The 24,591-nt window shown below is 40.8% G+C and overlaps 1 protein-coding gene across 2 annotated transcripts in view; it reads left to right on the plus strand.

The window, feature by feature from the left end:
* PCSK5 (proprotein convertase subtilisin/kexin type 5) overlaps nucleotides 1-24,591 on the plus strand; it is a 460,872-nt gene that overhangs the window by 365,279 nt on the left and 71,002 nt on the right. For both annotated transcript variants that reach the window (XM_045468528.1, XM_045468529.1), the window contains exons 23-24: nucleotides 2,499-2,705; nucleotides 6,415-6,483. In XM_045468528.1, the coding sequence (XP_045324484.1) occupies nucleotides 2,499-2,705; nucleotides 6,415-6,483 (276 nt within the window). The remainder of the gene's footprint in view (nucleotides 1-2,498; nucleotides 2,706-6,414; nucleotides 6,484-24,591) is intronic.

Genomic DNA, 24,591 nt, shown 5'->3' on the forward strand with positions numbered 1-24,591 from the left:
CTTGGGTAAATTCCTAGGAGTGCTATTGCTGGGTCATAGGGTAGTTTTATTTTTAATTTTGTGAGGATCCTCCCCACTCTTTTCCAGAGCAGCTGCAGCAGTTTGCATTCCCACCAACAGTGCCAGAGGGTTCCCCTTTCTCCACGTCCTCTCCAACACCTGTTGTCTCTTGTGTTGTTAATTTTAGTCATCCTGACAGGTGTGAGGTGGTATCTCATTGTAGTTTTGATTTGTATTTCCCTGATGGTGAGTGATGTTGAGCATCTTTTCATGTGTCTGTTGACCATCTGGATGTCTTCTTTGGAAAAGTGTCTACTCATGTCTTCTGTCCATTTCTTCACTGGATTATTTGTTTTTCGGGTGTGGAGTTTGGTAAGTTCTTTACAGATTTGGATACTAACCCTTTATCTGATATGTCATTTGCAAATATCTTTTTCCATTCCGTCAGTTGCCTTTTAGTTTCGTTGATTGTTTCCTTTGCAGTGCAGAAGCTTTTTATCTTGATGGGGTCCCAATAGTTCATTTTTGCTTTGAATTCCCTTGCCTTTGGAGATGTGTCGAGTAAGAAATGGCTGTAGCTGAGGTCAAAGAGGTTGTTGCCTGTTTTCTCCTCTAGGGTTTTGACGGCTTCCTGTCTCACATTTAGGTCTTTCATTCATTTTGAGTTTATTTTTGTGTATGGTGTCAGAAAATGGTCCAGGTTCATTCTTCTGCATGTTGCTGTCCAGTTCTCCCGGCACCATTTGCTAAAGAGACTATCTTTTTTCCATTGGATACTCTTTCCTGTTTTGTCAAAGATGAGTTGGCCATACATTTTTGGGTCCAATTCTGGGTTCTCTATTCTATTCCATTGGCCTATGTGTCTGTTTTTGTGCCAATACCATACTTTTCACTGTTCTCTTCAAATCTTCCTACCTATATCTGAGAAGTTCGGCCCTCCGAAAAACAGGATGTTTTCTGAATGAATCTTGCTGGACATGGGGTTTGCTAGGGCTTCATAATGTGTCTGAGAAGAACATGGCTTGGAAGGTTGACCCTTTTGTGGTCTCAAGGGTCCATGTTCCGCCAGATCGGGGGTTTGTGCTCCGTTTTGACGTGTAGCTGTAGAATCACCAAATGCACATCATATCCTCCCAAACATTCTCCTTCCCTTAAAGGATAACGTTCCCCCCACTCAAAGTTGTAGAGGCCAGCAACTTGTGTGCACCACCCCTATGGCAGTTTTCTTTATCTTCTTTGCCCCATGGGAACCAGCAGACTCCTGGCATGAAATCACAAACAGAGAAGAGCCCAGGATCCAAGGGCGTGATTTTTAAGTTGGATTTGAACTAGGGATTTAATTAAGGACAAAACATGACGTTAGATCATTTGAAAGTGCCAAGTGTACGGACACAAAAATAGTTGAATGTTTGCAATTTCACGTGGTCCAATCCATTATACTGATGTTAAGATTCTGTTGCATGTGCAACATGGAGTTAGCACTATCTTCACCCACAGATTTCAGCAGCCTCGCACCTTGAAGGTCAATGGTTCTGGATCTTCATGTGGTAGATCACAAGTGAACACCCGACTCTGGCTATTTTGGGTAACACAAGTCAGCCGTTCTGCAGAGGCAGGAGCATATGGGAGACGTGATTCAGAGAAGATCGATACCCTAAACACACTCAGCATAAACAAAGACTCCAGTAGGGTGAGGGCAGGAGACCTCTAGGAGCATCTATATTAATTTTGTCATATATATATATATATATATATATACACACACACACACACTTATAATGATTTTTTTGTTAACTGTGAGTTTATAATTGGTTTGAATTTTCTATTCCCTCCCAAACCAAATTCCCATAGTCTTATACTAGACGTACGGTTATTTTTTCCATGTAGACTCCAATGTTGTCAGAAGCTCAGGACTTTCAAAAATCCATTCAAGGAGCCAAAAAGCTGTGCTTGGTCTAGCGCTTTAATACACTGTCTTCATAGGAGTTGGTACCTCTGCAAAAATTCAGACTTTAGACAGTTAACACAAGCATGTGATTTTGACAACAGAATTCAGACTCTTTCTAAAAGACTTCCCTCTTCCAAAAATGGGTCTATCGGTAAGCATTTGTTTATTGTCACAGGATCTCTATAGCCCCCAAGTCTGACAGCTTCCACAGATACCAAAAGGAGCCCTTGGGAAGATGAAACACACTCTGACTCATAGTTATCCACGGACTATGGTTTCTGCTTTTGCAGTGACATCCCAGGGAATAGTCCCTATTGGCTCAAATACACAAAATGTTGAAAAATTATTCCCCACGATGAAAACTCTTCTACTTATAAGGATATAGATATTGAGCTTTTCATTAAATGAATTCTTATATACTCCTGGTCCCCGAGGAGCCAAAATACTCAGTTACGTCATTTAAAAAAAAAAAAAAAAATCTTGGGTTATATTAGCTTCCTGGTTAATTTCATACATTTTCTTTCTTTTTCTTGCCCCTCTGTCTGTTCAGATAAGCATGGCCAGGAGCGCTTCCTGTATCAGGGGGAGTGTTGGGAGAGCTGCCCAGCAGGCTACTACCCTGCTGAGGGGCACACCTGCCTTCCCTGCCCTGACAACTGTGAGCTTTGCCACAATGCACACATCTGTATACAATGCACGGGAGGCTACTTCCTAGAGCCCACCAACCATACCTGCCAGAAGTTGGCATGTGGACAAGGTAAGTCTGCTCTGAGCCACTGTCTGGCACCACGATGTAGCATGAGGAGCTATACCCTGGACGTCCCAGAGATCTGCATTGTGTTCCAGGTTTTAATGTTGGCACCCGGGATGACTTTATGTGACTATATGTGCAGTGGGGACAGTGATGACTGCTCCTCTCTCTCCCTCCGCACACCTTTCTCTGGGTTCCCCAAGACACATTCCAGAGACACAGGAATGCAACTAATCACAGAGAAACTGATCTTGAATTGAGAGTTCATGGGCATGATATAATGAAGAGAAAATCAGATAAGAACCTAAAAGTCCTGACAATGTTCTCCTTCCCAATTACTAGGTATGGGACCCTGTGCGAAATCAGTCTAATTTTTCTATGCCTTGTTTTCTTCATGTGTGAAGGGGTGAGCATTGCACCACGATGGTTCCTGTGAGAAGCCAATGAAAATAAGCCTATCTAAAGCTACTTGAAAATATTCAATGTTCTATGAATCGTATGTGTTACTGCTATTGCCCAATCCCTTATCGTACATGGGAAGACAGAAATTAGAAAACAGGACTTGTAGTGTTTTTTTTTTTTTTTTTTTTCCTTTCCATTAAGAATGCTACAGACTTTCTCTGCTCTATGTAAGAATTTTGCCTGGTCTAATGCTGCAAAGAGTTCCAAGATGTTTGTAGAATAAATAAGACACTCATTCCTTTTCTGCTTGTGTTTACTAATGTAATACAGGCTTTAAAACTTAAAAAAAAAAAAAAAAAAAAAAAGGATTTGGAAAGGCAGATTTAAAAAGACAAAGTATGGGGGTGCCTGGGTGGCTCAGTCAGTTGAGCCCTCAACTTTGGCTCAGGTCATGATCTCACAGTTCGTGAGTTCAGGCCCGACATCGGGCTCAATGCTATCAGCACATAGCCCACTTCAGATCCTCTGTCCCCCTATCCCTGCCCCTTCCCCACTTGGGCTCTCTCAAAAATAAATAAATCATTTAAAAAAAAATAAATACTTTTATTCATGGCCAACGAGCACATTAAAAGATGTTCAGCATCACTAATTTTTAGGGAAACACAAATCAAAGCCACGATGAGATATGACCTCACACCTGTTAGAATGGCTATTATCAAAAAGACAAGAAATAACAAGTGTTGGAGAAAATGTAGAGAAATGGGAACTCTCATACACTGTTGGCAGGAATGTAAATTGACATAGTCACTATGGAAAACATATGCATGTTCCTCAAAAAATTAAAAATAAAACTACCATTTGATCCCACTACTCCACTACTGGGTTTTTACCCGAAAAAAATATGAAAACACTAACTTGAAAAGACATACGCCTCTCTATGTCGATCACAGCATTATTTACAATAGCCAAGAAACTGAAACAAGCTAAATGTTCATCAAGGGATGAACGGATAAAGTTGATTCATTTTTTTTTTTAATTTTTTTTTCAACGTTTATTTATTTTTGGGACAGAGAGAGACAGAGCATGAACGGGGGAGGGGCAGAGAGAGAGGGAGACACAGAATCGGAAACAGGCTCCAGGCTCTGAGCCATCAGCCCAGAGCCCGATGCGGGGCTCGAACTCACGGACCGCGAGATTGTGACCTGGCTGAAGTCGGACGCTTAACCGACTGTGCCACCCAGGCGCCCCGATCCATTTTTTAAAAGAATGAAATCTTGCCATTTACAATACGGATGGACCATGAGAATATTATGCTAAGTGGAATAACTCAGGAGAAAGACAGATACCACATGATTTCACTCATATGTAGAATCTGAGAAACAAAACAAACGAACTCAGGGATGCAGAGAACAGATTGGTATTAACAGAGGGAAGGGGGCATGGGGGTGGGAGAAGGGCTGAAGGGGACCAATTGTAGGGTGACGGATGGTAACTAGATTTTGGGGGATGATCACTTTGCAGTATATACAGAGAGCAAATTATAATGTATACATCATTTTAAAGGTACATTTAAAAAAAGAATATTCAGAAAATAAAAATAGGATCTTGGAAATTGTTTTGAAAAAAAATTATGGGAGAATGAGAATGAAGAAGAGAGGTAGAAAGATAAAAATTTTAAAGTCACTGACACAGTAGAACCAAAAGAAAAAGTAAAAGTAGAAAAGGGAGAAGAGGGAAGAAAGCTAAAGGATCACCCAGGAATTCAAATAATATAGGTTTTCCCGTAAAAGACTCTTAATGATAGAGAACAAACTGAGAGTTGATTGGGGGTGCAGGGGGGGCGGATGGGCTAGATGGGTGATGGACATTCAGGGTACCATTTGTTGTGATGAGCACTGGGTGTTAGATGTAAGTGACAAATCACTAAATTCTACTCCAGAAACCAATATTACACTACATGTTAACTAATGAGAATTTAAATAAAAACTTGAAAGAAAAAAAAATAATACAGGTTTTTCAGAGTAAACAGCAGAAACAGGAGAGAGAACATTAACAAAGAACTAATTCTGAAAAATCCCAGAACGGAAGGACATGAATTTCCAGATTGAACAAGCCCTCTGCATGTTCAGCATAATGGATTTTAAAAGGACACACACCAAGACACATGATTGTAAGAATCTGGAAATCTGAGATTTTTTTTTTTTCTGCAAAAGGAAAATCTTTAAAACTTCTAGGGGAAAATAAAGGAGATCATACAAAAAGGATTGGCTATCAGAATGGCATTGAACTTCTCAACAATCCTGGAAACTGAAACATAAAAATGGAACAAAAACTTTAAACTTCTGAGAAAAGAAAGTATTTCTCTTTTAAAGCCTAAATTCAGTCAAGCCATGAGTCACGTGTGAGGGCAGAAAAAAACGTTATTTTCAATCGTGCAAGTTTTCGAAAACTTTACCTCCCATGCATCCATCCTTTCTTGGGAAAATGATTTGTAGAGGGTGTATTCCACCAAAAAAATAGGACAAGAAATAAGAAAATATAAGGTCCAGAAAATTCATCCAAAGGAGGAGGATGAAAGGAATCTTCAGGACGATGGTGAAAAAGATACTAATGCGATAGCGGGAAGATTTCTACTTAGGGTACAGTTGAGGACACATCACGAACAGATACTGAGAAAACAAATAAAGAAGCCAGACAGATATGAGCACAAGAGAAAACAAAAAGGTGTGCAAGAACCTTAATGTTGGGGCAGCTGGGTTGGCTCAGTCAGTTAAGCCTCCGACTTCAGCTCAGGTCATGATCTCAGCGTTAGCGTGGGGCTCTGTGCTGCCTGCTCAGAGCCTGGAGCCTTCTTCGGATTCTGTGTCTCCTTCTCTTTCTGCCCCTCCCCCGCTCATGCTCTGTCTCTCAAAAATAAATAAATGCTAAAAAATTAAAAAAAAAAGAACCTCAATGTCATCAGAACGTGAACAATAATAGTACAATCATAATATAAATGCTGAGTATTAATCTAGCAAAATCTGTAACTTGGGAGGATGGAACATATGTCTGTGTTTGTTGGAGTATTGGCGAAAGAAAGCTACTCTTTACTACTACAGGTAGTGCCTAAGAATAAACTCACAAGGCAGCATCATAATCATGTTACTTAGAAATTTGGAGGTAAAAACTAAAAGAAACAGCTAAAAGAATCACAATTTTTTGTCGCTGAGAAAAGAGACGGGGCAGAAAATAAGCTACACACCAATATATTTTCACAGCAATTAACGTTTCTCCAGCACTAAAGTGAATCGTGTTTCTCCCTCTTCTTGTACAGGTGAAGTCCAAGACCCAGACTATGGAGAGTGTGTGCCTTGTGAAGAAGGATGCCTGGGATGCAACTTGGGTATGCCACTTGGTTTTTTTTGCCTAAAGAGTTGATATAGCATTTTTTTTCTTTTTCGCCACACATCCTCATTGTTATCACCAATGTCACCATCAATGCCCACTAAGCAGGCTCACTCCCATGAGACAGGGTCACTGCAAGACATGTTCCCTTTTGAGGCAAAGGAGAGGTCACTTATCTTAATGAAACCCAAGTTTAGGAAAGGAAGGCATCTTTTCCTCTGGTTGTTACCTATCTAGTGGGGGACATCCGCAACCATATTTCCAGTTGCATAGGACGTGACCTCTCCTTAGCTTCTTAAGGTCACAAATATGGAGTGAAACAATGGTGGGAGAAAGGAACTGAAGCAAAGAAATGCCTAATTAATCTAACTCACTTGGCATGTGATTCACAAAAACTTGTCAGGAGTATAGGGATTTTCCTTTGCAGAATGACTCTATTGGTTGAAGCCTAAGGCAGTCCTTTGAGAAGAAAGCAATATGGTGACAGTGAGTTAAAATCCCCACCGTACGACAAACAGTTGTCAGTCTTCCGTATACTTCCCTAATTCAAATCACTGATCCCTTTCTCCCCATGCATACCTGGTTCTCCAGTGGAAAGGAGGAGAGGGAGTCTACACCACACAGAATCGTTGGATTGGGTGTAAAATTAAATATAGGGAGGGCGCCAAATTCCAAGAATGTATCTTAATGTAAACTTAGTCAAGTCACTGAAAATAATTAACATTTGGGTCTGAAGATCTTTGAAAGGAAACCCAACCTAAATTAAAGATTGATGGAGTAATTTCTATTCATGGAATTTCCCTGAAGCTCTATGATTGGTTAACGTCTGCTTCTAAAACTTTAATGTGCACACAGATCCCATGGGGGATTTGTTAAAATGCAAATTCTGATTCACAGGTCTAGGTAGGGCCTGAGAATTACGTTTCTAATAAGGTGCCTGGTGAAGCCAAGGCTTCGTCAAACACTCATGAGGTTGCAAGGGGTCAGACTGTGGCAGGATTAAGTAGAATTTTTATTGGTTTTTACCTAATAGATGTCCTTGAATTCTTAAATATTATACATGAATTAGCATTTATCTGATGACTGTCATGGATTCTTTCCACCTTAAAGGGAAATTATGTATTTTCTATAATATCTGTAACTACTAAACAGAGTTTTTAGGACCTTGAATACCATCCTGCCATTACCTGCCACTGTGAAATGGGGCATATGCTTTGGAAAATAAAACATAATAATGAAAATCACACTTAGGAAGGGGCTCCATTTAGAGGCTTATAAGCCATCTAAGGGTAAAATGCTAATTTTCTGGGAAGCATACATAGACCTAAACGTAAGTAATAAAAGTACTAAAGTTGAAAAGATAAGCAAATTCCAGCATACCTTGTGAAGTGATAGGAGGCGGTCTTTCTTGCAGGGAGCCAGGATAAATGTCTTGACTGTCTTGATTTCACATTTTGCCTACTTCAGACCATATCGTCTCATGAGGTTTCGCATCCCAGCTAATTTTGGTGGTCTCCATTTCAACCTTTGCTATTATTGTATGTTGCGTGACCATGCTAGCTAGCATCTTTGTGTATCACAGAAAGGGGTGTGTATGTGTGTGGGTGGGTGTGGGTGTGTGTCTCCCTCTCTGTAAAATCTCAAAACTTGGAAACAATGACAACCATGATCACTAAGGATACACGCTGTGCCCACTCTTCCCTTAGCTGATCTGGCTACAGAGGGGACCAAGTGTAGCCCCTGGGAAAAAATAAAATCTGTACCAGACCTAGGCTATCTGGGGATTCAAAATCCGAAAGAATCAACTTGTAAGAAGAGATAAATTAGAACGTTTCACTCCCTCCGCACTGTACTACTGAAATACTTAGTTCATTCACTCCTTTAAGAAACTTTGTCTACAGTGTTGAGGGCTCACTGGAATACTGGGAATTCAAAGCTGACAACGGTTGTGATCCCACTAGAAGGCCCCCTCTGGCTGTTACAAGCGACATACCTTGAACCAAGTCTTTTACAAGGCAACCTGCCAGAATAGAGAGAGCTCCATTGTTCAGTGGGAATCACAGGAGAGTGACTAGAACATTCTAAGTGCTAATTTCTCATTTCAAATTAGAAAATTTCTCTTAATGTATAAAGTTTCTATATGTTGGACTTTGTGTATTTTTAGACTGTCCTGGCCGAGGTCAATTGTCACTTTCTGGGGTCTCTGTTGATCTCTGCAGACGAGTTCATTCTCTTTTCTTTCCTCCTCTTATTTGCAAACCAACGATAATACTCTTTACGGCTGATCTATGTAATATTTGGTGCATACACATTTTTCTGCCTCGACACTAAACTACTTAGAATAAGCTCAATGACTTATACACTATGCTACCAAAGGAACTAGCAGCAGGGCCTAGGATATAATAAATGTATAATATTTGTTGACTTGAATTTGAGAGTTGCTGGAACTTAGAGGGGAGATGTGCGGCTCAAGACACCCAGGGATCTAGATATGATGTTTTCTCTATTCAAACTTTGTTTATGGGCCAAGAAGGGAAAATAAATCACACAATGCAGAAATAAATAGCTTTTCATAAAATATTAGAACCATTAGGGAGATCTGAAGAGGACATGGTTAGTAAACCATAAAATTTCATAATTTTAATAAAATGCAAATATAAATTTTAAAAGATACGAATAACGTACCATAGATTTTCCTCAGATTCTTCTTGTGAGACAGGATATCATCCTTTAGAGAAAACTCGACTTTCTTCCATTTTAATAATGTAGAGTCATCTTTGAACCAGAGTCAGACAACCTCTAGAAGAGTTAGAGAAAAGTGAAATCAGTCACTTTGAGACATTTTCTCTACACCATGTAATGATTAGTTGTTGGAAATAGTGGATTTGTTTTCTGAGCTTTTTATTCCTTTCCAGATATTTAGCGCAACTAGAGAGTAAGATTTTTTATACCCAATGAAAAAGAACTCAAATTCCAGATTGACTCCAATCTTGTCTAGTTCCTGGGTGGAGTTGTTTATCATTCCGAAGACTTACCAGAAAGAGGAGAGAAAAGGAAACATGACCAAAAAGTGGCTGTTGTATTTTGAAGAAAATATTGAATTTGCTATTCTAGGATGGAACGAGGGTGTTTTTATTATTATGGGGTTAGATTTCTCTTCTTTTTTATTGAGATATAACTGACGTCAAAAATTACATTAGTTTCAGGTGTAATGATTCAAGTAATGATTCAATATTTATAGACATCGTGATCATCACAATAAGTCTAGTTCACATCTGTCACTTTAGAGTTACAGACTTATTGTTTCTTGTGATGAGAACTTTTATAATCTACTGTCTTAGCACCTTTCACATATACAATGCAGTATTATTAACTATAGCCATCATGCTACACATTATATTCCCAGGATTTATTCATTTTAGAAGCAAAATTTTGTTCCTTTGGACATCCTTCACCCTTTACCTCTGGCAATCACCAGTCTGTTCTCTCTTAGATTTCTCCTCTTTATTAGGCTGGAAACAAACAGACAGCATTTTATATAATATCTTCTTGTTCCAAAATGATTGGATGCAAAATTCTTTCTCTTCCTAGCTGGTATCTTGAATGGAAATTGTAACTAAGATAAATCAAAGTTTTCTAAATTATATTTCTTCATTAATTGAGAGAATAAGTAAATGGAGTCATTTTTACTTGATGCTTTGAGGTGCCTTTTTTGGTTTTGTTTTAATTTGGAGATATAGCAATAGGCGACACCTGATTATAAAATAAGATTTGGGGCCTATACTTACAACACCACTGACTTATTAATCAATTTAATCAAAATTGCTACTATCTGTTCACTTCCTTACCTTGTCAATAAAATAGATGTCAACGTGCCTTTATCTTGGCTTAGAAGTAGGTAATAAAAAGCCATTAATTTTTTCTCATTTAAATGGCTTTAGTCCCTACTCTTGGGGAAAAATATACACAAATTTAAAATTTTTAAGTATTTGTAATAAAAGAAAAAGGTCATAGGATCAAAGTGTTCTAAAAATAGAAGAGGAAGGAATGCTTCCAAATTCATCCTATGAAGCCAGCATCACCCTGATAACAAAACCAGACAAGACACTAGGAGGAGGAGGAGGAGGAGGAGGAGGAGGAGGAGGAGGAGGAGAAGGAGAAGGAGAAAAAGAAGAAGAAGAAGAAGAAGAAGAAGAAGAAGAAGAAGAAGAAAGGGAGAGAGAGAGAGAGAGAGGAAAGAAGAGAGGAAGGAAGGAAGGAAGGAAGGAAGGAAGGAAGGAAGGAAGGAAGGAAACTACAGGCCAATATCCCTGATGAATATAGATATAAAAATCCTCAACAAAATAATAGCAAGCTGAGCTCAACAATATTTTCAAAGGATCATTCCCCATGATCAGTTAGGACTTATTCTGAGGATACAAGAGTAGTTCAATATTCATAAATCAATCAACTTGATACATATTAACAAAATGAAAGATTAAAAAACATGATCATCTCAATAAATGCAGAAAAAGCATTTGACAAAATTCAACATCCATTCGTGATTAAACCTCTCGATAGAACGGATGTAGGGGGAACATACCTCAACATTATAAAGGTCTTCTATGAAAAACTTATAGCTAGTATTATACTCAATGGTGAAAACTGAAAGCTTTTCCTCTAAGATCAGGAACGAGACAAAAATATCCACTCTCATTACTTTTATTCAACACAGTACTGGAGATCCTAGCCTCAGCAATCAGACAAGAAAAAGAAATAAAAGGCATCCAAATCAGAAATGAAGTAACACTGTCACTATTTGTAGGCAACATGATATTATACATACAAAACTCTAAAGACTCCATCAAAAAAACTAATAGAATAAATGAATTCAGTACATTTGTAGCATATAAAATCAATATACAGAAAAATGTTGCATTTCTGTACACTAATAACAAAGTCGCAGAAAGATAAATTAAGAAAACAATCTCATTTACAAATGCAAAAAATTAAATACCTAGGAATCAATTAATCAAAATGATGAAAGACCTATACTCTGAAAACTATAAGACAGTGACTAAATAAAATGAAGACAACACAAAAAATGGAAAGACATTTCACGCTCTTGGACTGGAGAAATTAACATTGTTAAAACACCCATACTACCCAAAATAACTTACTGATTCAGTGCAATGCCTACCAAAATACCAATAGCATTTTTAATAAAACTAAAACAAATAATCCTAAAATTTGTGTAGAACCACAAAAGAACACAAATAGCCAAAGCAATCATGAGAAAAAACAAAGCTGGAGGTATCATGCTTCCTGATTTCAAGATATACTACAAACCTATAATAATCAAAACAAGACGGTACAAGTACAAAAATAGACACAGATCAACGTAACAGAATAGAGGACCCAAAAAGAAACTGTCACCTATATGGTCAATTAATCTGTGACAAAGGAGGCAAAATGTACAATGGGGAAGATTCTCTTCAACAAATGGTGCTAGGAGAACTGGACAGCTACATGCAAAAGAATGGACCACTTTCTTACACCATACACAAAAATAAACTCAAAATGGATTCAAGAGGGGCACCTGGGTGGCTCAGTCAGTTAAGCGTCCGACTTCTGCTCAGGTCATGATCTTGTGATTCGTGAGTTCAAGCCCCACATCAGGCTCAGTGCTGACAGCTCAGGGCCTGAAGCCTGCTTCGGATTCTGTCTCCCTCTCTCTCTGCCCCTCCTCCACTCTCTCTCACTCTCTCTCTCAAAAATAAATAAACATTTAAAAAATTTTTTAAGGGATTAAAGATCCGAAACTATAAAACTCCTAAAAGAGAATATAGGCAGTAGTCTTTTTTGGCACTAGCCTTAGCAAAATATTTATGGATAGATCTCCTCAGGCACGGGGAATAAAGACAGAAATAAACTGTTGGCATTACACCAAAATAAAAAACATTTTGCCCAGCAGAGGCAACCATCAACAAAACAAAAAGGCAACCTACTGAATGGGAGAATATATTTGCAAATCATACGTAGCCAATAAAGTGTTAATATTCAAAATATATAAAGAACTTCTAAAACTCAACACCAAAAAAAAAAAAAAAATCCAAACGATCCAATTAAAAAACGGGCAGAGGACATGAATAAACATTTTTCTAAAGAAGACATACAGACGGCAAACAGATACTGAAACAATGCTCAACATCGCTAATTATTAACGATATGCATATCAAAACTACAATGAGATATCACTTTACACCTGTCAGAATGGCTACAATCCACAATATTCGTGAAGATGTGGAGAAAAAGGAACCCTTGTGCACTGTTCGTAGGACTATACATTGGTATAGCCACTGTGGAAAACAGTAGAGTGTTTCCTCAAAAAATTACAAACAGAACTACCATATGATCCAGTAATTCCAACACTGAGTATTTATCCGAAAAAGATGAAAACCCTAATTTATAAAGATACATGCACCCCTCTGTTTATTACAGCATTATCTACAATAACCAAAATATGGAAGCAACCCATGTCCATCAGTAGATGCGTGGGCAAAGAAGAAGTGGTACACACACACACACACACTGGAAGATTATTCGGCCATAAAAAAACTGAGCTCTTGTCACTTGAGACAACATAGACGGACCTAGAGGGTACCGCACTAAGTGAAAAAATAATAGAGACAGACAAATACCATATGATTTTACTTGTATGTGGCATCTAGAAAGCAAAACAGAAACAGACTCATACAGAGAACAACTTGCTGGTTGCCAAAGAGGAGGGGAGTGGAGAGTGGGAAAAACAGGTGAAGGGGATGAAGAAGCATAAACGTCCAGCTATACAACCAATAAGTCACAGAGACAGAGAGTACAGCACAGGGAATATCGTCAACAATATTGTAATAACATCGTACGGTGACAGATGGTAACTAACCCTCTGCCATCACACATCGTGTAATGTACGGAAGTGTTAAATCACTAGGCTGTGCTCCTGAACTAATACAACCTTGGATATCAACTGTTCTTAAATAATAAACATTTTTAGAAAGATAAAGCTCATATAAATTAAGTGCCAAAGGAGGGGACAAGCATTTGCAGCAAAAGAATTTAGAGAAGGAGGGAAACTCTGGGCGCTGAAGTGGTCAACAAGGCTTCCGAGAGGCTAACACTTCGAAATTGCATGGAATTTAGACAGATAAGAAGGCAGAGCAGCATTACGGAGGGGCTTTCAAGCTGGAAAACGGCAGGAAGAAAGGTCTGGAGGGAAGAATTTTTGCTGGGGATTTTAGGACACCGAGAGTACCAGTGTTGCAGAGGGAATACAGTTTAGTCTCCCTTTATCCACGGATTCACTCATCACAGTTTCAGTTTTTCACAGTCAACTGAGTTCCAGAAGCAGATGATCCACCTTTGGACATACTGTCAGAAGGTCAGTTGTAGCCTAACGCTATGTCACGATGCCTTTGTCATTCACCTCCCTTCATCGTATCCCGTGGCATTTTATCATCACAAGAAGAGGGAGAACAGTACAATAAAATATTTTTGAGAGAGAGAGAGAGAGAGAGACCACATTCACATACCTTTTATTACAATATATTGTTATAATTATTCCATTTTATTGTTGGTGTTGTTAACCACTCACTGTGCCTAATTTGTAAACTAAACTTTATCATAGGCATATACATCTAGGAAAAAAACATAGGATGTATAGTGTTTGGTTCTATCCGTGGTTTCAGGCATCCACGGGGGTCTTGGAACATATACCCCACAGATAAGGGGGGAGTACTGTTAAGTAAATATAGGAGAACAGGGGCGCCTGGGTGGCGCAGTCGGTTAAGCGTCCGACTTCAGCCAGGTCACGATCTCGCGGTCCGTGAGTTCGAGCCCCGCGTCGGGCTCTGGGCTGATGGCTCGGAGCCTGGAGACTGTTTCCGATTCTGTGTCTCCCTCTCTCTCTGCCCCTCCCCCATTCATGCTCTGTCTCTCTCTGTCCCAAAAATAAATAAACGTTGAAAAAAAAATTAAAAAAAAAAAAATAGGAGAACAAACAAAAAGAAGTTTAGAGAAGTGGTGGAAAACCATATCTTGAATTCTGGACTAATGAGTTTAAGCTATTCTGTGGTGAAAAAGGAATAATTGAAAGTTCTTTAAAAGGGAGAGAGAGAGAGAGAGAGAGAGAGAGAATGTTTTGGAGAAGTGTTTTCAGAAGATGAACTTGGTAACTGTTGCCCGTGTTCAGGAAAATTGAAAGGGAGAATGGCACTTGGCAGAGAAATCAGCTAGAAGATTATTCCAGAAATCCAAGTATGAAGGAACAGGAGCCGGATCTAAGGTAACAGCCAGGAAATAATGAAGAAGGAGCCAGGTTTGAAAAATCATGTTCAGCAAATGGCCCTTACACATAAGAAGACATTGCACGGGAAATGCAAATTAAAAGTATCACGACAGACCATCTCTCACCCATCAGAGCGGCAAAAATTCAAAAGCTTACGGTGCACTGCACAGGCACGGCTGTGGGAAGACAAACATCCTTCTCTATTACTGGTGGAATGACGGAATGGTACAAGCACTACCGAGGGAAATGTAGGGATAGATAACACATTTACATATGCATTTATCCTTACCCTATGACGTCTCTTCTGGAATTTCCCGAGGACACACATCCCAGAGAGCACATTCACGATGCTATTCTTTGTGGCATTGTCTGTGGTGGTAAGCTCTTTCAAACATCCTGAGGGCTCATTCACGGAAGACGGGTTGAATAAAGTAAGGTGCACACACACACAGTGGAGGGCTGTGTAGCCCTAAAAAAGGCAAAGGAGATCTTTGCGAACCGGTAGTGATTTCCTGAAATACTGTTAGGTAGAAGGCAAGGGGCAAAAAACCTGAAAAATTAAAAAATAAAACCATACACAGTATACTAACTTCTGGGTTAGAAAGGATGGTGAAATCAAATACACATGTGTGTTTATACACATTGTTTACTTGTTTTGGAATGAGAAATACACAGAGACTCGGCAGAAAACTAATGAAAATTGTGACCTAGGCAGAAAGAGGTAAAGGAGATGGGAGTGAAACGCCTCTCGATACGTCTTTTTTACCCAGTTTTCCTTTGAATCGTGTAGGCGGTTTACACGTTCCTAGGAAATGACACGGTAATCAGTGTGAACGATTCCCACTGGCCAATTTGGGATGATTTGATAATCCAAACATATAGATGATAAAGAATCACAACTGAATTAATTAAAAATAATCCATGCATTAGTAATGATATTTAAAGAAGAGAGAAAAGCAGAAGGAGGGAAAATAAAGGGGAAGGCTCTCTACAGAAGTTTCAGCTGCTACATATACAAGGGAAGAAATAGAAATTTATCATTTTACATCCCTTAGTGTACTGACTCAAAAGAGAGTCTTCAGTGGATGCTAAAGTCATTTGGTGAAAAGCTGATCACTGAACGGACTCAAAGTACTTCTATAGTTCATTACAAAGAGGGGGTCTGCTGGCTACCAACTTAACTTTGAGCCTGGGTGGCTTAATCGGTTGATTTCCTGATTTCCACTCTAAGTAGTAACTAAACTACTACACTTGGTATTATACATTCCATACAACATGATGCCATGTGTGTCCTGATATGACACATGAACAAGTATACAACGTTACCTACTATCCTTGACAAGGGTCTAGATCAATGATTCCCGACCGGAGGTGACTACGACCCTAGGGACATTTGCCAAAGTTCTGAGACATTTTTGGTTGTCATGACTGGGCTATCGTTATTTGAATCTGGTGAGCAAAGCTTCAGGAGGCCTTAAAACATTCTGTAATATACAGGGCTGCCCCCAACAACAAAGAATTATCTTATCTAAAATGTTAATGCTGAGATTGAGAAACCCTTATTTAGCCTGAAGTTCACTGTAAGATAAATCTAGAACGTGGGATATCTATAAGACAACTGACCCACACGCCTAAAGGAAAAAAACAAAAACAAAAACAAAAACAACGAAATTCAGTAGAACAACAACAAAGAACAAAACAAAAAGGGGGTTAATCCAGAGACCAAAGAGATGAAACAACTAAGGAAATGTGCAAATATTTATTACAGACTGGATTTTAAAAGTTTTAAAAAAATATTTTGGGAACAATTAAGAATATGTGAAAATAATCGGATAATATTGAGTTAATATTTCCTCAGATGTGGCAATTTTGTTGTACTAAATAGAACCGGGTGTTTTGTTTAGGAGATGGGTGATAAAGTCTTTAGGGATGAAATGTCATGATGTCTACAACTTATTTTCAAATGGTTCAGGGAGGGGCGCTTTCAGCCATCCTGTAACTTAAAAAAAAAATTTTTTTTTAAGTTGGAGGAAACAAGTGCTTCAAGCTATCAGCTGAGGGGGCCTAGAAGCAATGACACCTGACTAGCAATAAGCACACAGTGGGTCCAGATCTTGATTTCTAATACCAATCTCCAAGAAAAAAGACACCAAGTCTCCCTGGAGAACTGGCTGTTTCTGGGACTGGCCAGGAAACCTACAAGAGGGGCCTGCAGCATCTTGCAGCGGCGGAAAGTAAGGAAATGCTCCAAACACAAAAACAAAAACCATCACAGAGCTGGGGGTATATCAAAGGGACGCAGGGAAGAACTGAAAGACTTCCTAAGAGCCAAAGTAGGAACAATTTGAGTAATAATTAAAATAGTATTCGTTTATAATCCAAAGTATAAAACAAAAATTCACGAGTTTCTATCGATCAAAACAAATAAAGGGCTGAATAAATAAGTAATTCCAAGTAACTTATTTAGCACTCCTCCCTCCAGGAAGTGGACCATAACCCCCCACCCCATAAGTGTAGGCTGCACATAGCGACTTCCTTCCAAGAGCACAGTATGGAAGAGAGGAGGGGACAGAACTCGATCGTGGACATACCGGACAAGCATTCCCTCATCCAGGCGATCAGGTCAACAGCAACAGTGTTATATCACACTGGGGGCGCATCCCCTTGATATGGTGTGATGAGAATGGCACTTACCGCTGTGGTTTTCCACCCGAGAACCCCAGTCTGATCATGAGAAAAACACGACACATCCCAAGAGACGTATTTTGTCAAATACATGATCGGTACTCCTCAAATCTGTCAAGGTCATCAAACAAGTCTGAGAAACTGTCATGGTCTAGAGAAGCCTAAGGAGACATGACAGCTATATGCTGTATGGCATCCTGAGACAGAAAAAGAAATGAGGTAAAAACTAAGGGAATCGGAATACATTATGGACTTCAGTTAATAATAGCCATGCCAGTGCGCCTGGGTGGCTCAATCGGTTAAGTATCTGACTCTTGATTTTGGTTAAGGTCACGATCTCGCAGTTCAGGAGTTCCAGTCCTGCATCGGGTTCTGCCCGATGTGTCAGTGCACAGCCCACTTGGGATTCTCTCTCTCTCTCTCTCTCTCTCTCTCTCTCAAAATAAACAGATAAATCTTTAAAATAAAATAATAGTAATAATAACCACATTGCACGAGGCAATTATTTGGGGTATTAGAAATGTCATTCCTGGCCAGGAAACTTGTAGGTTTCCTGGCCAGTCCCAAATGCTTGATGCATTTGACCATGCATTTGTCAAAATTTCATAGAACTATACTCCTAAAAAGGCAAATGTTAGGCTGAAAATATTTCAATAAATTTGACTTCAATTAAAAAGTACAACGTTAGAGTAAACCTCTTAACCTCCCTCCTTCCTGTCTCTACATGGCATAACTATACCAGTAACCTCACTGTTTTAGCATTTATTGAACACTTAACCAATGTTCCAGGTGCTATCCTAAGTTCCTGAAGTGTAATACCTCATTTAAGTCTGAGAAGCAGATGTCATTGTTGTTCACATTTTGCTGATGCGGAAATTAGGCTTAGAACAGTCAAGCAACTCGTATAAGGTCACGGAGCTGGTACTACTAAAACCAGGAATGGATTCTGCAAAGCCCAAGACCAAAACCCATGTGTTTGACCACTATTTTATCCGCATCACCAAATGCTCTTCCCTTCTAGTTCTAGAGAAAAGAGCATCGTGCTTTATGGGATAATAAAAGAAAACCTTATTTCCTGCCCCTTTCCTCTGTCCTACACACTATAACCATTGTACTTCATTGGGCTACAGCTGTAAGTCCGGTGACATAACTGAATTCACCAAACAGCGGAACTGTCTATAATAGCCATGCAAATTCATTTGGGGTCATTGTTCACCTGAAGCTGTCAGCCTTGAGGACCTACATCAGGAATGCTCTGACACTGGGCCGAGCAGACAAGGGAAACCACAACAGAAGCAGAGTAGATAGATAAGCATGCTCCCAGGGAGCTCTGGGTTCCCCGACTGTCCTTTATCTCTGCAGTTTGAATCACCTCGACAGGATCTCCTTTGCTCTCTGAGAAAGTGGCTCCATAACCCTCTGTCCTCCACATGAACACGAGGTGAGCTCTCACCACCCTGTCCCATATTCAGTTCGAGTTGCACTTACCCTTGCTACTGTCTCTTTCTATTAAGGAGAGAGACCTCTTTCAGAGAAGAAATGAACCTCCGAGACAAGAAGGTCACATTTTAATTTTCCAATGGAGCAAATACACAGACTTTTTCAAGTCGGATATTATGATCCCAGATCTCTGTTTATTTCACTTGTACCCAGATCTCTCATTGGACCTTTTCCAAAACTTTCAGGGGGGAAAAAAACCAGTATCAAATAGTTTGGGTACCTGACACACCAAAGGCACTGGGGAATAAAATTCCCACTAGCCTGGCATCTTTTTTTTTTTTTTTTAATGTTTATTTATTTTTGAGACAGAGAGAGACAGAGCATGAACAGGGGAGGGTCAGAGAGAGAGGGAGACACAGAATCTGAAACAGGCTCCGGGCTCTGAGCTGTCAGCACAGAGCCCGACGCAGGGCTCGAACCCACGGACCGTGAGATCATGACCTAAGCCAAAGTCAGACGCCCAACCGACTGAGCCACCCAGGTGCCCCTAGCCTGGCATCTTTAAATTGGAAAAAAGTTTCTGACTGTTAGAGTGGAAATCAACATTCATAAAGGAACTTCTTTCCGGGGACCCAGTGCATCACTCACTGGCCAGCCCACCTTAGTGCATGACCGAGGTGATTACCTACGTCACCTCCAGGGACAGCTCAGGATGCCTCTTCTTTAAAAGGCCAAACACAAGGCAGCCGCAGAAGAAGGATTAGAATCTAAATGCACTGTCACCCATGTGTTGAAGAAAAGAGAAGCGGGCAAGCTCCATCAGTGAGGTCTTTAAAAAATATATATAAACTGGTTGTTTTTATTTTTAGAGCCTCCTTCTCCCCTCATTTTCTACATGATACCTCATTTCAAAGATGGGGTTTGGAAAAAACAAAACCTTAACAAAAGAACCCAGTGTTGGGGAGAATTTGCAGAAATTTTGCAATGTCACGGCCACTTACTCATCCTGGCTTTCGTTATTAATTCACTTAGCAAATATTTATTGCATAGTTTTGTGCTTCCCGCTGCCCCATCATTTGTTTCACTTGATTCCACAAATAAGAGGGACCTTTATGTATAACTTAATATTTACCAAGCATCACCGTGTACCACACGCTGCTAAACACTTCATGTAGATGATGTGTTCTCACATCTACAATCCAAATATTTTTACAGATAGAGAAACTGAGGATTAAGGAAATGCTGAAACTGGACCGGTTTTATGCACATGGGAAGTAACAGAGGAGTTGGTCAGTCCTACACAAGCTGTGTGTAACTCTGTTTACTGTTTTCACAGAGGAAGTATAGTGGCCTTAGAAGCTCTGTGTCATGTGTATGCCCCAAGCCAGGCAGGGTTGTGCCCTGATAACAAAGGACCCCCCCCCTCATCTCAAGAACTCAAAGATTTTTTTCTCATTCATGCTACATCCCCATCATGGGTCAGATGAGAATTCTGGTCTTCGTGGTCCTCAACCCAGCGCCCAGGTTGATGGAGCATGCCTTACCATGTCAAGGCAAAAGAAAGCACACTGGGTCTTAAAGCTTTCCCCACGATGTGATACTTGTAACTCCTGTTCACGTTGATGTTGGCCAAAGCAAGTCACGTGGTCATGCCTGAGGTCACAGGATGGGGAAATGCAATCTTGCCACATGCCTGCGGAAAAACAGAGAGAGAGAGAGAGAGAGAAACTAATATTGTGAACACCCTAATGACATTCTCACCACTGTCATGACTGGGACTGCTACTGGTATGTGCCCAGGTCTCGCGTCACATGACTGTACATGAGAGGGTCCCAAACAAGTGCCCGCTGTGTTTTACTGATTTCTCTCTTCTGCCCCTCTGGCCTATTATCTTCCCGTGGCAAGCGTCTGACCTTCCCCTTCTGCCAAAGGAATTCTTCTGAAGAAGTCGCTATTTCTTTTCTAAGTGATAGAGTCTCCCTAAGTAGTCTGCTTTCTCTTCTCTGATCCCTCGGCTACTGACGAGTCGAAAATCGGACTGGTGATAAATGGCATGTGGTCAGTGGGTGGTGAACTGTCAGCTGGAAGGACCCTGACCTTTCTTTACCCCGCTCTTTCAAATCCCTGTTGTGAGAATAACAATATGCTGGTGCCCTTGCTTTGATCTGCTGCCCAAGAAAGGTGTCCATATGAGCCCAGAGTTGGGGATTTGGACAATTTCCTTCCATTTTTGTAAATTGAGTCCAGGACATGTTTACCGAGCATCGACATCAGGCTAAGATGGGGACATGAAATAGACGAAACCACGTTCTCTGCTCTCAAAGGGCTCACACGTAAATGGAGAAGGCCAGTGGTTTTCAGCCCTGGATGCGCCTCTGAACTGCCTGGGGAGATGTAAAATGCAATGCTGGGCCCCACTCCCCGTGTTGCCGATTGCACTGGTCTGGGGGAAGTCTCGGGCATCCTTGTCTTTTGAAAACTCCCCACATGATGCTGACATGCAATCAGAACTGATTAAGATGGGCATACAAACCACTGATTAACATGGGCATAGAAACACATAATTTGAACATGTTTAGAACACTCTGTTGAGAACGGGAGCTGAAGCAGAGGCAGGTATATTGTCATAATAATAACTTATTGTCAACTTCATGCTAGGTGCTCAGCTAGGTAGGCACTTTGCAGGCGTGATATCTTATCCTGCATACGATCCTCTCTGTTTGAAATCCTTCTCCCCATTTTACAGATGGGAGCAGCAGGACCCAGAGAGTTTATGTGACTTGCCCAAAGTCACAGATCCGGCAAGTTTTAGAGCCAAACTCAAACTTAGGACCATATGGCTCCAAATCCAAAGAATAGCCAAACATTTGCTCTTTTTCAAGAGTAAACTGCACACATACACCATTTTCCTAAAGACTATGAATGACAGTCACGGAGAGGTCAACCCGCCATATTCATTTCATTCTTGGTTCTCCTCCTGTGCTCTTTGGCCGTGCCCCCTGAAGTTTCCTTTTTGCTCCTTGTCCTATGTTCAAGTGCACATTCTTACGGTTACGGGGGAAAAGAAAATAGCGGCGAGGTATTCTAAGTTCAATTCTAGAGCAATGAGCTCATCATCTTGGGTCTTGGTGTTATTACGCTGTGTTCCCTCAGAGCCGGGGATCATCAAAATTCTTCCTACTTGTTGTGTAACTGACCTGCACAGTTAAGCTGCAAGCCAAGGCTTTCTGGATCACGTATGTTTGCACAAAGAGAACTGAGCCAAGCACTTCCAAAACAAACCTAGTGCAACAAAAGCACAGAGTGTGGCTAAGCACAATATATGGGGCAGAGGTGTCCAGATGAGAGCAACGTGGGGCTTGTGGCATTAAATTTCCAGGGACTGAGGGGGTGCAGGGGCAGTTGAGTGGGTGGGATGGCTCTCACCTGAACAGAGGTATCTAGAAACCAAAAAGAATGTGTCTCTCTTGCATGTTTAAGAAGAACAAACTAGAAACATGTTGCCAAATTACTGTCTTTGGGTGAAACATTTCTGATGTTTCTAAAATCCCTCAGTAGCCAAGAGCCCAATTGACGTCTATTAAGTTCAAAACAAAAGTAAAAGTCAGATCAGCAGTTAATAACTGGAACTTCGGGTGTTTGGGTCTTACTGGATTTGTGAAATTGTAGAAAATGGACTCAAATCTTAGTATCTATTTCCATCCTTCCCCTAAACACCGTGAAAATCTTTGGACCAAGTCCTACCCACTTTGGTTTCTTAATTCCATCCTGTTTTATGAAGGAAACCATCCATAAGTTGCCTGCCTTCTCCTTTCTAAGATGGCTCTAGGTATCATAATGAAAACTAAAAGATCATCCTAACTCAAGCTCTTCAAGAGAACGAAACCAAGAGGCTCTATTATTACTACCAACATAAAATCTGACTTGTTTTCTTATCACAAATGCCACTATCAAGAGTCCCGTTGGCCTATCTGAGGCCACGCACCTAACTTGTGTGCCACTGTGCCACAAGCACTGAGCATAGTGCCTATCACCGGGTAGCACCCAGTGAACACGTGGCTTTCGTGCGTGTGGTTAGGTGTCCTCATTTCACCCCAATGCCCCATCCCCCTATGCCACTGGCACACAGCCATTCCACAGTCCTCTACCAGATGGTAGGAAGAACTTCAAGCTCCGCTGGTTGAGGAGAAAAAACTTGACTGAAGCCACAGAACAGACACCAGAATAGAGAGAAGCCGAGTGTGGGGGAGGCAGGAGCATCGGCATATTGATACCCAGCTGCTCAGAAGGCAAGTCTCCAACTAAGAGTGAGGCCAACAGCGAATGTCAGTAAATTGCCTCCGCACCTCCAGAGTCTGAAATTCCAGCCTTCCAAAAGTCAACGGGAGTGTAATTTGGTACAAGTCCAGACTCATCCTTTCCATGAAGTCTCCCTGCAACTCCCACCAGAGGAACCTTGGCTGCAGCCCTACCGACAGCCTTCAGCTCAGCTTCCAGCACCATGGGCCAGCCCAGGGCGTGAGCGGCAGCATGGGGACCAAACAGCACAGCGTGCTGGAGGAGGCAGTGGGCTCAGGGACAGGGTCTGGGCAGGGCCATGCCTCATTTACCAGCCCTTGGCCAAGGACCCGAAGTCAAAGTATTAGAAGGCAGGGGGCATCCAGGCTGACCTCTCCAAACACTAGTCATGTTCCCACTGGTGATGTTACCAGGTCAATCAAGCCTTTTTTCCTCCCAGCTGTGCCCATGGCCATCTGTAGCAGCCAACTTCTTCTTCTTCTTTTTTTTTTTTGCAAACCTCTTCCATAAAACCGTGTTCGGACTCTCTATAAACTATCCAACACTAGGTGATACATGAGAATAATGTTTTGCGTGAACCGGGCAGGCAATGTAGCAACGTCTACCCAGGGTGACCAGGGATAGGGAGGTCCATGAGGGCACTTGGAGAGGAGCATTTCTGCCTGAAGGGACCCCCACCCCATTCAAAGAGATCACCAGTACAAGCAAATCCGAGGGTAAGCACTGCCTCCAGAGGGGTAACATACATAAACCTGGAGGTACAAAGAGTGTGACATTAGAGCAGAAAAGTTTCTCAATCTCTCCAACCTCTAATTTGGACCAGGAAGAGCTGACAGCTTGATTTACCATCACGATAGAACGTTATGCCCTAAAATAATTGCTGGAAACCTGGATGTTCCATTAGAAAACTAAATCAACCTAAACTGTGGTCTCCCTATTACTATGTCCCCAACGTTTCAGTGACGGCATTGAGCCTTTGCGTGAGATCCGAAGGTGAATCCTGAAAGAAAAAGGAGGTTATTTGGAAGGAATGCTTATTGGAAAGCCTAGTCCAGTCATGCTAGCCACCCAGGCCAATTGTAAAATTGCAGATTTATTATGTTTAGTAGAATGCAGCTGTACATTTGAAATATTATCCAAATGACCTGGCTACTACTTAGAAATCTTCTATGAATTGAAACAAGTGAATTAGGGAGGCCTCTTGCCTTTAGCACTGATGGGTCTGTGGGAGGTAAGTCAAGAACCATTTATAGTAGTGATAAAATACTATATTTAAGGCTATAAAAATTTGGCATACAAGGTCTCAGATCGGAAGTAAATTCGTTTTATGTGCTTGACAAAGGAGCAACTGAAAAGTTTTAC

This window comes from Leopardus geoffroyi, chromosome D4 (genome assembly GCF_018350155.1).
Source record: "Leopardus geoffroyi isolate Oge1 chromosome D4, O.geoffroyi_Oge1_pat1.0, whole genome shotgun sequence".
Classification (NCBI taxonomy): Eukaryota; Metazoa; Chordata; class Mammalia; order Carnivora; family Felidae; genus Leopardus; species Leopardus geoffroyi.